The sequence below is a fragment of the Colobus angolensis genome, unplaced genomic scaffold, assembly GCF_000951035.1.
Source record: "Colobus angolensis palliatus isolate OR3802 unplaced genomic scaffold, Cang.pa_1.0 Scaffold376, whole genome shotgun sequence".
Classification (NCBI taxonomy): Eukaryota; Metazoa; Chordata; class Mammalia; order Primates; family Cercopithecidae; genus Colobus; species Colobus angolensis.
This window is the reverse complement of record NW_012117110.1, coordinates 67,798-83,252: the sequence shown is the minus strand read 5'-3', so window position 1 is coordinate 83,252 and position 15,455 is coordinate 67,798. Positions and strand designations below refer to the sequence as shown.

The 15,455-nt window shown below is 38.0% G+C and overlaps 1 protein-coding gene across 1 annotated transcript in view; it reads left to right on the top strand.

Annotated features, from left to right (window-relative positions):
• LOC105520272 (elongation factor Tu GTP-binding domain-containing protein 1-like) overlaps nt 1–11,072 on the top strand; it is a 32,229-nt gene extending 21,157 nt beyond the window's left edge. The window contains exons 4-9 of the mRNA XM_011953892.1: nt 1,425–1,501; nt 2,217–2,353; nt 2,967–3,089; nt 5,442–5,541; nt 10,497–10,648; nt 10,909–11,072. Of these exons, the coding sequence (XP_011809282.1) occupies nt 1,425–1,501; nt 2,217–2,353; nt 2,967–3,089; nt 5,442–5,541; nt 10,497–10,648; nt 10,909–11,072 (753 nt within the window). The remainder of the gene's footprint in view (nt 1–1,424; nt 1,502–2,216; nt 2,354–2,966; nt 3,090–5,441; nt 5,542–10,496; nt 10,649–10,908) is intronic.
• Nucleotides 11,073–15,455: the final 4,383 nt, after the last annotated feature.

The following is a 15,455-nucleotide window of genomic DNA, read 5'->3' as shown; positions in this document are numbered from 1 at the left end:
TTGGACTCGGGAAGGGGAACATCACACACTGGGGCCTATCATGGGGAGGGGGGAGAGGGGAGGGATTGCATTGGGGAGTTATACATGATATAAATGATGAATTGATGGGTGCTGACGAGTTGATGGGTGCAGCACACCAACATGGCACAAGTATACATATGTAACATACCTGCATGTTGTGCACATGTACCCTAGAACTTAAAGTATAATAAAAATAAAAAAAAGAAAAAGAAAAAAAAAAGAAAATCATATACATTGCTTTTTAGAAAGTACTCACAAGTATAAAGCCACAGCAAACAAAAAAATTGAAGCCAGCACTGCTAGTAGATGATTCTAATTTTTTTCATTCTCTTTACATGTATATATACATTCCTCAGTTGAAATTATGCTGGTTATACAATGTAGCTGCCTTTTTGCTTTTGTCATATCATGAACATATTCCCTTGCCATTAAAAGCTTTTTTATAAACAGTATATTTTAAAGGCAGTAAATATAGCTAAGTGAGAAAGAGCATGCCTTTAGAGTTGACTCTGTGTTTGAATTTTGGCTCCACCACTTATTGGCTCTATGACTTTTATCTCAGTTATTTCATCTGTAAAATTGAGATAATATCACTTATCTGATAGGATGGTTATGATGATTATATAAAATAATTCAGTAAACCCTCTGTTATTTTATTTTGTGAGAGCACTATCATTTATGTAATCATTCTCTTAAGATTGGAAATAGTTTTTTTTTTTTCAAATGCTTTGATATTGTAAGTAGAGTTATGATAGACATCTTTGGACATAAGTTTTATGTCTTCATGGTGAGTTTTTTTAAACTGAGCATTCTAAGCCAATGACTTTTCATTTCTTAATACTGTTGCCAGTAGTTCTTCAGAAAGGAGGTATGAATTTATTAATATATCCCACCTCATGTATATGGGAGAGTATACACCTCAAGGTGCTCTTGCTAGTAACTTTTTGCATAGTTTAGTGAGAAAAATGATGGGGTTTTTTGGGTTTTCAAAATTTTCCTACCCTTGTGAAATTTTAGAAATATGTTTAAGAATGCTTTGTGTTTCTTCTAACGTAATTTTAGACTGAAGTCCATATAAAGAGCCTGCTCGTGCAGAGTGAAATTTTAGCTCTTGGCTTGGGTCCTGTGTGTATTTGTTTGATGGCAGCCATGGTAATATGACCCACGAATGGTCATGTCACTTGTAAAGTCTATGGTTCCCAGAGGAAAGAACAGTGGATTATTATTAATTATGGATTATTGACTGTTTAGTGCCTTCTTATAACTACTTTCATCTACTTTATTTTTGAGTAAATATTTTCAAGTAGAAATGAAACATATTGACAATAAAAGCATGTCAAGAAGGAATATATAAATGCCTATTAAATGTTCAGGAACTTAAGCCCATATATTCTTTTGTACAGGCCAAAGGAAAGAAACCTTTATTTGTACAGTTTATCCTGGAAAATATATGGAGTTTGTATGACACTGTCTTGAAAAAGTAAGAGTCTTATAACATTGTTTACCTTTAGCCATCTTTAGGCAGTATAATTTGTCTCACTTTCCAGTTTGATGAGTCGTACTTCAGAAAGCTGAGATGGACTGAGAAAGTGAACAGAGCTTCCACAGATGAGTTGATTACAGGGCTTGGAAGCAATTTAAAGAAGTCTGTGTAACCCAGCTAAAGGGTGATATTGGAGGGACAGGACAGCAATATTTTATAAAGTGCTGAGGTGAAGAGACAAAAGGATAGAAAGAAACATTGGGCCTTCGTGTATGCAAACCCAGGTTTAAAAAATAGTTATTAAAGTAGAAAAGGTGCTTGATAGCTAGAATCATTAATGGGGAAGTTGGGAAATAACTTTTCTGGTATAAGTTTACTTTAGTGCATTTATTTCTAAGTTATTGCTGAAGTGGAATAATGACTTGTTAGCACTTATTTGTAAGACTGCTTTACCACTTGATATAGTCTGCTTGAAGAGGTTGGGGAGAAGTACTTCCTGGGAAGTCTTAAAGAAGGATTCACTTGAAAGTGTAAGAGTAGAGGTTGAGGAGGCTTTTTCTGTGGCAGGATTCCCTTCAGTCATTTTTAACTTTTTTTGAAAAAGTCACACATTAGGGTAAAAATATGCCAAATAATGTCGGGTTCCTTTTCCCCACTGCCTGTTTATATGTGCATATGACATTTCTGCCCTCCAATCTTGTGTTTACTATAGGGACAAAGACAAAATTGATAAAATAGTGACTTCTTTAGGATTAAAAATTGGAGCCCAAGAGGCACGACATTCAGACCCTAAAGTTCAGATCAATGCCATTTGCAGTCAGTGGCTACCCATATCCCATGCTGTTCTTGGTATTCTTTATTCTACAGGTTTTTAATGAAATAATTTTGATAAAGCAAGAAAAAACAATGCTTTTGGCAACCAGAAAATTCTCTGGAAATAATATTCAATCCAAAATAAGTCTTCTCTGCTTATTTAGTGTTCTACCGTGAAACTGTATTTGATACTTTAATAATTAATATACTAATACTAATTTGTTTTAACATTACTAATGAACTTCTTTAGAAAGACAATTCTTTTGTGTTTGTTTAGTAATCTGTAAAAATAAAAATGTTTACACTAAGATTTAAATATAAGTAGATGATTTAGATGTTTGTGTTAGATAACTGTTTCATTTCAAGGTCACCAGTAGCCAACCTGCTAAGCTCTGTTCTCATTTGTTCCATGGGCTTCAGTGTTAAAGTATCTGTCATGAGGATCCTTTTTGGCCTTTTAGAAGTTTGTGGACTCCCTGAAATTGTGTGCACGTTTTGAGATGTGATGCATAAAGCAGTGTTGCCATATAACACATACATTTTCTGTATGGACAGACTTTGTTACCTCAATATTTAGAGCATACAGTGAATCTTCGCCTTGGTGGGAGGCACTGGCTCATGGTTTTGAGTCCTTAACAACAGACTTCAGCGATGGTGTGTCAGAAACTTCCTAGTCCCCTTGATATTACAGCCAGGAGAGTGGAGAGACTGATGTGTATAGGATCACAAACTTTTGACTCTCTTCCACCAGAAACTCAAGCACTGAAAGCAGGTAAGGAAAGATGGACCTGTTGGACTATACCATGTCGTTGACTGTCCTCTATCCAGGCTGCTCTAGGCTAATTTGCTGAATGTTAGTTTGCTAAATGGCCAATTTGCCAAATGTCCACTTCCACAGATGAACAGTTTCACAAATGACCATTTCACCAGTTTTGCCTCCCACCCCCACCCCAAAGGTTTTCTTGTTACAGCCATTTTGCTCAGCCAGTAGGATGAAAGACCAGTGACTTCCTGTACACATGCTCCTCATGAGAAAAGAAGCTCCCATTCTGGACTTTGTAGGTTCCATGAAATTTGTCTCTACGAATTTTCTTTTCTCTAATTCTTTTCCTCCTGTTCTATTGCTTTTGTAACCCTGCCCCCAAACCACTACACTGTTGTTCTTGGCATCGTTAAATCTAACGATGTTTTGGTTCGTTAAATCTAATGGCCAGTTTTCAGTCTTCACAGGACTAGATCTGTCATTAGCATTTGACACAGGTGATCACTCCTCCTCCTTGAAGCACTTTCTTCCCTTGACTTCTAGGCTTCCATTGCTTCCATTCCCTTGCTTCTGCTTTTCTTTGTGTCTCCCTGGCTGCTTATCCTTAATAATCTGTTTTTGTGATTCCTCCCCATCTCCCTGGCTTTTTAACTTTGGGGTGCCCCAAGTAAGGTTCAAGTCTTTGATCCTCATCTATTTTACCTGCAGTCCCTCTTCTGATAATCTCATCCAGTCTCCAGACTTTAAATGACAACTACATACTCATAATTCCCACAATTGTGTATCTTCAGAGCATGTCTGTTTTCTGGACTCTGGACTGATATCTGGAACTCCCTCTACACTGTGTTGTCTAAGAAGCATCTCAACTCAACATATCCAAAACTGGGCTTTTTATCTTATTCCCAAGTCTGCTCACCTAGTCATTTCCATCTCAGTTAGGGGCACCTCAATCTTTTCATTTACTCAGTCCAAAAACCTTGGAGTCATCTATGGCCCTTGTATTTATCTCATGCTCCAACATCCAGTCCATCAACAAATCCTGTTTATTCTTCCTTTTAAATACAGAATTCAACTATTTCCCAATGTTTTCCCTTCTGCCTCCCTGAGCCAAGAAACCACCATCTCTCACCTGGTTATTTTAATTGTTTAACAACTAGTATCCTGGCTGGGCCGGGCACAGTGGCCCACACCTATAATCCCAGCACTTTGGGAGGCTGAGGCGGGTTGATCATGAGGCCAAGAGCTCGAGACCATCCTGGCCAATATGATGAAACCCCGTCTCTACTAAAAATACGAAAATTACCTGGGTGTGGTGGTACGCGCTTGTAGTCCCAGCTACTCAGGGGGCTGAGGCAAGAGAATCGCTTCAATCTGGGAGGAGGAGGTTGCAGTGAGCCGAGATCACGCCACTGCACTCCAGCCTGGGTGACAAGAGTGAGATTCCGACTCAAAAAACAAACAAACAAACAGCAACAACAACAACAAAGAAAACAACTAGTATCCCTGCTTCTTGATTCTGGTTAGTGTTTTCTCAATATTGCAGACAAAACAGAGTGATCCTCTTAAGATATAAGTCAGGGCATGTCATTCTGTTCCTCATTCAAAGCTTCCACTAGCAAGACTTCTGATACATGTTTCATTCTTACTTCCTGTGGCTTTCTTTTTTCTTCTTTAAATTTTACTGTTGAATTCTTTGTATACAAATTATTTTAATGTGAGGTGATGAGTTGTTTTAAAAAAATTCATTAATCAATGGTTTTTTACCTCCAATATGGGTTAAGGAAAATGTTCATATGTTAATATGAAATTGTGTTAAAATTTATGTATTTATAGATAATTGGCATTTTAATACTATTGAATCCTAATTTATTTCTAAGAATTTGTTAATATCATAATACAGTATTGTTGTCCATTTTATTTTCTAACTTGTTATTGTGGGGGATTGGAAAAGCTATTGATTTTTATATGTCTTGTTAACAACCTGCCTTGCTGATTGTTGGCCTTTGGTAACATTCCTCAGTCCTATCTTTTCTGTACTTGACAGTGAAAAATGTATTAGTGCTTATAATAGGTGGTTAACCTCATTGCATAGGTTTAGCTTTCATATGAGATCCCTCACCCCGTCAAATTTGCTTGCTTTTCTTCCCTTATTTCTGCCAACTCTGTTTGACCTTGCTTTGCTCTTCTTTCCTGGCAATCTTACCCTTTTCTAATTAAAGTTTTTATCATAGTTGGAAAAAGTTGTGGACTTCTGATGTATTTAGATGATGCCATGTTCTAAACATTCTAATTGTTTTCCAGAAAAATCTGTTCTTTTAATAATGGGAAAAATAGTAACATTTTTACTTCCTATTTGTTTAGCTTTTATGAAATGTGGAAGTGAGGACACTGCTCCAGTTATCATATTTGTTTCCAAAACGTTTGCAGTTGATGCTAAGGCCTTGCCTCAGAATAAGCCAAGGTAAGGGAAAGGGGAAAGTTGGGCTGGGCTAGGAATATGGTATATATTTGGTGGGATGTTGTTGGGCTGTGGGTAGCAGGGGCACGGATAATGCTTTTCCTCCTCAACGCAGAATTCATATCAAGCCAACCCTCAGGGTAACATACAATATGTACAGTAATGTATCCTTTTGTGATACCTCTGTAGGAGAAAGGTGTTGAAAGCAGCTCTGGGATATTGAATTGAAATGAAATAAGTTTGAAGAATAGTGTTAGTAGTAGTAGCAACAGTTAACTTTTGTTGAACATGTCAGGTGAGTTCTAATCTAAGCCTGCCTTGTCTCATCTAATTCTGTCTACCTCAGTAGAGATTATGAATGTATGAGTGTCTCTGCTTCCCCGTGTGTATTATGTGTGCATGGGTGTGGTGGGTGTAGGAGAGGGATATTTCTCAAGTTCCAGAGTCTTGGGGAATCTGTCTATTCTACATTTCCTGTTTTTTATGTGAGTTCCCCTCCTTCTGTCTCTGCTGCTTGCCCCACTAGTTTAGATTCTGATCATCTCTTGTGGATATTGTTGCAGCAACTTCCTACATGGTTCTCCTGCCCCATCTTTAGTTCCACCGATCCACTTGCCATTCTTCCTTTAGAGTGGTCTTTATAAGACTCAGCTATGAAGATATGTCTCTTGCTCAAAAACCCTTAATGATTCTCACTGCCTTGAGCAGTTTTGATTCAAGTGTGAAGTGTTGGCGATGATCTCAGTGGTACTTAGGGAAACAAGTTTTAACTTACTTGGTTGGCATATTTATTTTAATGTGTATTTGTGTGTATTGCCTGTGTATGTCAAGTGATAAAGCCTTTACTGTGATGAGATTTTAAAGTTTTATTGAGTTCAAAATGTTTGTGCATTTAAATAAGTATTAAATAAATAATATGCAGATATAGCAGAAATCATGAAAATAATATGTGAATGACTGAAGGTCAGATCATCAGCCTGTGAAATAAACTTGACCTGTCTTAGTGGCATTTCAGGCCCACCGTGACCTGACCCCAAACCATGTTTTGACAAGATTTTTATTTCTGTTTCTCTGATATACTAGTGTCTGAACAAATGTCATATCTTTACTTGTGCTGTTCCTCCATCTGAGAAGGCTTCTTTTCCTCTGATAAAATTCTGTTTGTCCTTCAGGGAAAAGGTTATGCATTGTTTTTTAGTACTTTCCTAGTGATTTGGACATAGGCATATTCAATAATTTTTGCCCTGGGGATAAGTAAAGGAATAGATGGGTGAGTGAATGAAGAATGAATGAGTGAATATCTGAATGGGGGAATGAACAGGTCAGTGCATGGGTGAATCAATGGCTAAATTAGTAAGTAAATGAGGGAATAATGGAACGAATGAATGCCTAATTGTGAATCTAGACTACTCTCAGATAATAGTTCAGTGCTACATGTAGTAACAATTTCTTGTACTAACAATTTTAGGATATTGGATGTTTTTTGGCCATTGGGAGTATCTGAGAGATTCCAGTAGAATCATAGGGAATACCAGAGAATTGGATAACTTGCTGTTAAGATTTGAAATACATGTATTTATACCATTAAAAATTCCTACCTCTACCCATCCTTTATTTTCTTGCTGATGAATAATAGTATTATTATGCCTCTACTATTAATTACATTTTCTGTGAACTTTTTTCTTAATAATTCATCATATGCTTTTCTGATTTTAGTATATTTTTGGTAGTGCAATCCATTCTATTCCATGAAGTTTTTTACTGATTTTATTTTTGTCATTTGTTTTTTAACCAGTATATCAGGTTCAACAATTGTTACGTGATAATATAGTGTTTTCAGGTATACCTGGTAAGGTCATCATCATTACTTTGTTCTTTTCCATCTTCTAGCTGATTTTTTTTCATTTAAGTTTTATTTGTAAAATTTAGGAAAATGTACCATGGGAAGTTGGTTTGATAGCATTTTCATCTCCATTGTATTAGATACCCAAGCCAGGAATAACAGAGTATTATTTTCCTTTCTTATAGAGTACAGTGTATTAGTGATATGCGCTAGGGAGAAAAGTAAGGCAGAAAATGGGATTCGGCATCCGCAAAGCCTAAAAATTTTTCCCTAACTTAATGAAGACACTGACCTTTACTCACTGCTCAACAGTGCCACTGTGGTTGTAAATGAAGTGTGGGACTGTTACAGGACTTTATCCTTTGTTCTTGCGTTGTTGCCTCCTTTCTTTGCTTCTTCAAATTCACCTTCCAGCCTGACATTTGAATCTTCAGTCAGCATTCTCACCTCTGGTCTCCTTCATCTCAGTATTAGTAACTATTGTCCCTTCAAGAAGTAACATCCATGGTTAGTTTAACTATAGCCTAAATAACTTCCCACTCACAGCTGTTTCCTCACTAGTAGGGCCCCATTTTCTTGTAATTACATTTCTTTTTGTTCTCAGCAAATGCTGGACACACAGTGGTTACTTTTTACACATCCCTCTGATTACTATCTGCTTTGTTCCCCTCTACCATCATTCCCAGTACCCACAGCAGTGCGTGGCACACAGTAGTTGTTAACTGGATGGATGGATAGAAACGTAGACAGCAAGCATCTATACAGTTGATGCTTACTTAATGACCATACCTGCTGATTATTCCAGATCACTTCATGAACTTAGGCACATGAGGATTTAATCTGCAAGGTGAACAAATACACTTCTTTTTTCACTAACACTAAAGTGAAATCACATTTATGTAAGATGACGATTTTATCATTTTTAATTCCTCCTGAAGGAAAGACATAACCTGGTGATAATGAGCACAGACTTTAGAGCCATACAGATCTGGATTTGAATGATGGCTCCTCCATTTAAAATCTGTGTGACTTTGGGTCAAGTTACTGAAGTTTTCAAAGTCTTCCTTTTCTTGTATGTAAAATAGGAATATGGTATCTACTTCATGTAATGGTTGTGATAAATTATGTGCTATAATATATGTAAAGTGGTTAACACAGTCTCTGGATCATAGTGATAAACCCGTTGGAAGAGACCATTTCTCTGTAGATACTAGTAGATACCTCTGGTATTTTTTCCCTTCTACTCTAACAATAAAAGTGTTTTCTGCATTTATATTTTAGTTCACACTTTTCAGATATTCTTATGAGTTTTTAGCAAAAGTCTAGAAACAAGGAAAGTTGTCTAAGGATTGATTGAAGGAACAGCTAGAGTGCTCAGCCTGGGGAAAAGAAGGGAGGCAGGGAAGGCATGAATGCAGGTGATTCAGAGGAAAGGGGAGGGAAGTAGGTTTGTTAGATGTTGCTCCAGAGGAGAGAACTGCGGCCATAGCTGGAAATTGTGAGGAAGCAGAGTTCATTCTGTATTTGAAAGTTCTGACATTTAGAGCTTCCTGTAATGAGGAGCTTGTCTCTTGCAGTGGTAGTGTGGCCCCCTAGTGCCAGCGGTTTTGATTGCCTAATGAGGCACCTGACCAAGCCAGGCTCAAGGATTGTTTCTCATGGTTTTGTATTCTATTGCACAGCCCAGTGACCTGTGGCAGAGTGGGTGTAAGTGGAAGGGCCTGCTCTTGGAACTAAACGCATTGATTTTGAGGGACAGGTGCTAAGGAAGGCAGAAGTAGTGTCTAGTCCTGGACACTAGGACTAGAGAAGTCTTGTCTAGCAGGAAGATATCTGAAGAGTATAGCAGTGGACAGTCAATGATTTAAGCAGTCACTTTCCAGGTTAGCTTACATGAACTAGAAAAGTAGGAGTTAGGTCACTTTGAATCAGGAGCCCTGTGGGTATATGGCCATTTGGAAGGCAGGTAGGCAGAATGGCTACCTGCATGGCTTCCATGGCTTACAGAGAGAGGAGGGGAATATGGCATGGCAAGATGGGGATGAAGGTTATCAGTTAGGTGTGAAGTCTGAGCTTGGGAAATAAAGCAGGAATCATAATGTCAAAGGTGAGGGACAACATGGGAGAGAGGCACAAAGTGTTGGGACCAGGAAGAGTTGTCCAGCTTCCAGAGCTGGAGCATAAAGTTAGGACCATAGGATTAGCCTGAGTGCTTTGATGCTCAGTCCCGGAGTATCAAGAGGGTAAAGATGCTGTTATTCTATCAGCCTTAGGACACGGATTGGTCCTGTTCATGTGCTGGGGTTGAGCATGCAGGTAGGTTCCTAAGGACCCCTACATGGGAAGGGAGCCACGTCCTAGGAAACAGTCTACCTGCCTGGTTTCTACCTTCCAAACCCGAACTCCCAAACATAATTTGTATTCGACTTAGTGCTCCCCTTTTGTCAACATCTTTTTAGTATTAAAACTTGGAATGCCTTCTCTATATCCTGACAGACATGAGGGTAATTCTTCAGGAAAAATAGCTTAATTACCTTCTCCACCCCCTCTCATTCTCACCCCCAGGGAAAACCACACATACACACCCACACCCTGCCTTTTCTGTGATGGTACTTCTTGGGTCTAACACAGTGGCTAATATTTCAGTTTGACCTTCTAGTACTGATGAATTGCCAGTACTCATCCTGACCTTGAACCCTTCCTCTTGAACCCCGGTTATTGAGGCCTTATGCTTGTTTCCCTGCCAGGGTTGTTCCAAACCCTGATATCTGTCACTCTTTCCCTTCCTTCTTCCTGTTCTTTGCCTTTTCCAGAAGGAATATAGGCATCTGAGAAAGGTTCCATACTATTGTACATTGCTCCAGATAGGGACTTGGGCTCTTGCATGTCAGTTCATAAGCTCAGAATAGTTGGGATATAGCATTATTAGAGAGAGGCTGATAGGCCCTCTCCTGTTGCTACAGACAGGGAGAGGACTTGGAGAAAACTGCCTGGAATGGAGCTGGGACCAATCTTCATCTTACCCAGCCATATCAATACTTGCTGTTTCTCTGCTTGACAAAACTGAGAGATGCTTGATGTTGCCAGATGATAACATATTTGTGATATCCTGTAGGCCTCTCACTCAAGAAGAAATTGCTCAGAGACGTGAGCGTGCAAGACAAAGGCATGCAGAGAAGCTTGCAGCAGCACAGGGACAGGCACCCTTGGAGCCCACCCAAGATGGCAGTGCCCTTGAAACATGTCCAAAAGGAGAGGAGCCAAGAGGCATAACTTTCCTAAGTAGGCTCTGTTGCAAAGTGTTTGCGTTTTTGCTTAACTTGGGACACTCATCCTTTAGTTCTTGAGCTTTTTAAGCTTTAATCATAGTTTTTATCAATATTCCTTCCATTCTTGGTGTTTTGGTTTGTTTTCTTTTTTCTCTGAAACTGGACCAAACATCATATTCACTCTTCCTTCTGTGTTTCCAGACAGTTCTTGAATTAAGAGGGCATTCTGGGCACTAATTATCTTTTTGTTTCTGGCAGGTGATGAGCAACAGGTGGAGAGTGTGACCCCTAAACCTGTGCTCCAGGAAGAAGACAACCAAGAGTCTTTTATTGCATTTGCTCGAGTGTTCAGTGGTGTGGCTCAAAGAGGAAACAAAATTTTCGTCTTAGGGCCCAAATACAGTCCTCTTGAGTTTTTATGAAGGGTAAGAATTGAAAGTAAAATATTTAGATATTGTTTCTCAAGGGTCTGGTATCTTTTCACATTTTGTTGGGACTGGTGATGATCTTATTGGTAGATTTATTTTGTCTCTGGAAAGGCACACTTGAGTGACTGTGTGTCTCCATTTGTGTTGCTTTGATAACGTTTGTCATGTATGTCTCAGTAGCATTAAGGAAACCAAATCAGTATGTGGACCAAATTTTCAGGCCTTATTTAATTGTAAGGCTTTTCTCTTCTAGGCAAGAATCACCTTGTGGTTAGAGAAAAGAACTGATAAGAGCAGATGTCATGCTGGAGCCAGGGCAATGGCCAATCTTTGAGAAATAGGAAGATCCAAAAACTAGCTGGCTCAGGCCAAAGGTGTGGGCCCTGAGCAGGGGATAGGCAGGAGTTGCACGGCACACTGACCCTGAGTCTGGTCAGGAGGGTCTGTAAGTAGGTGAACAGGCAGCATCTAAAAATGCCTGAGCCAAGGGGCAAACAGAGATCACAGGCTAGAGATGTCTCAGAACATTTTTGGAAGTAAGCAAGATATATACTTTGTAATTGTATCATAATTAAATAATAGAGGTCATAGGATGAAGACAGTGCCAGAGGTCCAAGTAGCCAGTCTGGATCAGCACAAAGCAGTAAGCTAGGAAATTGTCAGCTGGCACCGTGGAGCATCATGAGCAGAGAAACACGTGCTCCTCTCTGTCCAGGAAGCAGCCTGTCTGTAGATAAACCAGGGGAGCTTTGGTACTTGGCTGCAAGTGAGAGAGAAGGGGGTAGCAGTCGGTTTTGCTTTGCCTTGAATGCTTATTCCATGAGTTTTAGCAGTTTAATCCTTGGAGAGTGCAGTGCTACTGGCAGTTAAGCCTTCCTTATTGAGCTTTGGCATGTTCTAATTTAGCAAGAAAGATCATAGCACTTGGTGTGTATAGGGTTATATTTTATGGGAGTCTGAAAGTAATATACTATATATAAAAACTCGTCTATGAGTATATTGACTTGGACATAATTGATAGTTTGCAGTTTATCAGTAAGGGTCAAGTATCAGTTAATTTTTTTCTTTTTTTGGAAGGTAAATGAGCCAGAAATTTGTATTTAGTGAAACATTGATTTATTTGGCCTTGCAAATTCCGTGAACAATCCAGTTTATCTCTGCATAGTGTGTCTTTGCTACAGGTTGAAATCAGTTGCATATGTGTCTCATGTCTTAAGCAGAAATGATACAATACATTAACAGCTCAAATAGCTTCTTATTTCAGTAATCAGAGCACCATAAAACCTAATTCCAACTGCTTAAAAAAGAAAACTGAAATATTTCAGACCTACCCTCAAAGTAACTCCTACCCAGAATTTGTGTTCATCCTTTGTGTTAGTTTTCTGTTACTGCATATTACAGATTACAGCAAATTTAGCAGCTTGAAACATTACACATTTTACCATCTCACAGTTTCTGTGGGTTAGAAAACCACACATGGCTTAGCTGCATCTTCTCCTTAGGGTCTCACAAAGCCATGACCAGAATGTTGGCCAGGGTGCATTCTCATCTGGAGGACTGACTGATGAAGAACCTGCTTCCAAGCTCACGAAAGGTTGTTGTCAGAATTCATATATTTGCACCTGTAGAACTGAGAGTCCCAGATTGTTCTGGCCTTTGGCTTCCCTCAGCTCCTAGAGGCTACCTACAATTTCTTGTCAGGTGGACCTTCCCAACTTGGAGGCTTACTTCATCAAGCCATGTAAGAGACTAGAAGGAGTCTCCTAGCAAGACAGAGTCCTGTATGATGGTATAGAATCACAGTGTGACATCTCATCACCTTTGCCATATTCTGTTTTTTAGAAGAAGCAAGTCACAGGTCCCACTCACACTCGGGAAGGAGGCTTCAAAACAAAGGCATGAACACCAGGAAGCAGGCATCATGGGAGGGGCACCTTTCGTCTGTCTGCCACATCCTTCTCTTACTTTTCTTTATAGTTTTACAACCCGACTGTACGTTTCTAAAGAATATTGTCACATTTGCATGCTTTTGAAACTTTGTATAAATGGAATTTTACTGTGGCTATTCTACAATTTGCCTTTTTTTTTTAACTTAACATTGTGAGATTAAGCTATGTTAATGCCTGTTCCCACAGTTCGTTTATTGTTCAGTGTGGCATAGGATTCCTTTACTTAAATGTACATCTTATTGTTTATATGATTTTTTGTCACAATATATTTGCTGTTTTTGATTTTTTTTTCAAATCTAAGCAAAGCTACCTTGATTATTTTTGTATATGTCTCCTTATGCACATTTACAAGAAATTCTAGGGAATATACCTATAGTGGAGTTGCCTTGGTAATCTGCTTAACAAGATAATTCCAATTTATTGGCCAAAGTAGTTCTGATTTACACTCCCAATAGGAGTGTTTAACAGTTCCAGTTTTTCCACATGCTCCCCAAAATGTGGTTTTTGATTTGTGCCAGTTTTGATTTGTGCTTTTGATTTGTGCCAGTCTGATGGGTATGATATAGTGCTTTGCAGTTTTAGTTTACATTGTCCTTATTACTCTTTTAATATGTTCATTGATCAATCTTGTGTTCTTGTGTGAAGATATTAATAGTTCTTGGAGTCATTTCCCTGTTTTTCTATTATGCTACTTTATTGTTTTAAATACTGCTTTTCAGATGTCCTTTGTATATTCTGGATACTAATTCCTTGTCACTTTTGAATTTTGTAAATTTCTTCTCCAGTGTAAAACTTGTTTTTACTTTCCATTTGGTACCTTTTAATAGGCAGAAGTTCTCAATTTAAATGCAGTCGAATTATCATTATTTTATGGGTTTTGCTTTTTGCATCTTAAGAACATTGAATCTAAGTCTATATTGAAGTCACAAAACTTTCTCTTATGTTTCCTTCTAAAGTTTAATATTTTACCTTTCATGTTTAAATATTTGATTCAATGTTTGTGAAGAAGGGATCCAGGTTCATTTTTTCCTCATATAAATATCCAGCTGTTCCAACATTATTGAATAGTCCATCTTTATCCACTAATTTGCTTTGTCTACTCTGTCATAAATCAGATTGTTACTTATGTACATAGATCTGTTTCTGAACTAATTTGAGTTTTTCTGTTTGTCTCTAACTGTCTCTGTTCAGTGCTGTTTTCATTTTTCAATGTTTTGACATCAAAAAGACCAAATCCCTTTACCGTATTTTTCTTTGTTAGTGTCTTGTTTGTTCCTGACTCTTTGCTCCTGTATATCAAGTTTATGGTCAACTTGTCAGCTTCTATGAAAAGCCCTGTTGAGGCTTTGATTGGAATTACTTTATGTCCATACACCTATTTGGTGTGAATCAACATTTTATAATACAGCGTCTTTCCGTCCATGAATGTATTAGGTTTATTTATCCGTTTATTTAAGTCATTTTAAATGTTTTTCATAAAGTTTTATAGTTTTATTTATCAAGCGTTTTGATCACTTTTGTTAGATTTATTACCAGCTATCTTATATTTTGTTGCTATTCTAAAAATCGTTTTAAATATACATATTTTATATTTATTGCTATTTATTCTGTTTATGCATTTTCTATTCCTATAGAAGTATAATTAACTTTTGTATATTGATCTTGCATTTTTGCCACCTTGCTAAGCTGTCTTACTAATTACAACTTACCTGTAGCTTGTTTTCAGTGGATGGTCATATTGTGTAGATAATTCCATTTCTTTCTATTCAGTTCTTGTAATCTTTCTATCTCTCAGCCCATCTTTAGAGCTACTTTGAGAGTTGTCATTGTGTCAGAACACATACATTTAGATGTAACATGTGCCTTCATTTTCATGAAGTTTCTAGAGTCTACCCTAGCACAGGGGCCTGACCTTCCTCTGAACCTTTATGGATGTACTTGCCTATACTACCTTTTTGTTGGTCACTCTGTGCTTGTGATGTTAGTAATCTTTGTACATGTTGTATCTCAGCCATTTTTTCTCTTCATAGCATTAGAGCAGCACCCCAGGCCTATGAGCACCAAAGATTGGTTGGTTGGTTAATTGAAATGCTTTCTGGGTACTTGCATTTATATGGTAGATATATTTCTGAAGACTTCACACAATGCAAAATTTGAATCATTTGAGACAGTATTTCCATAAGAATAAATATGATGTATGGGGAACTAATAAATCTAATGTACTTGTACTTGTATATTTTTGCTGTAAATGTACTCTATTCTTTCATTAATGTGTTCCTAAGATGTCACACCATGCTCTTCCATATGAACAATATAGCATATAATAGCAGTCTGACCTTTTTTTTTGGCATTTTTATCACATCTAACTACCCTTCCAAAGTTATTCTTTTGTGTTACTTGGCACTAGCACCAGCCCTTGTTGAATGAT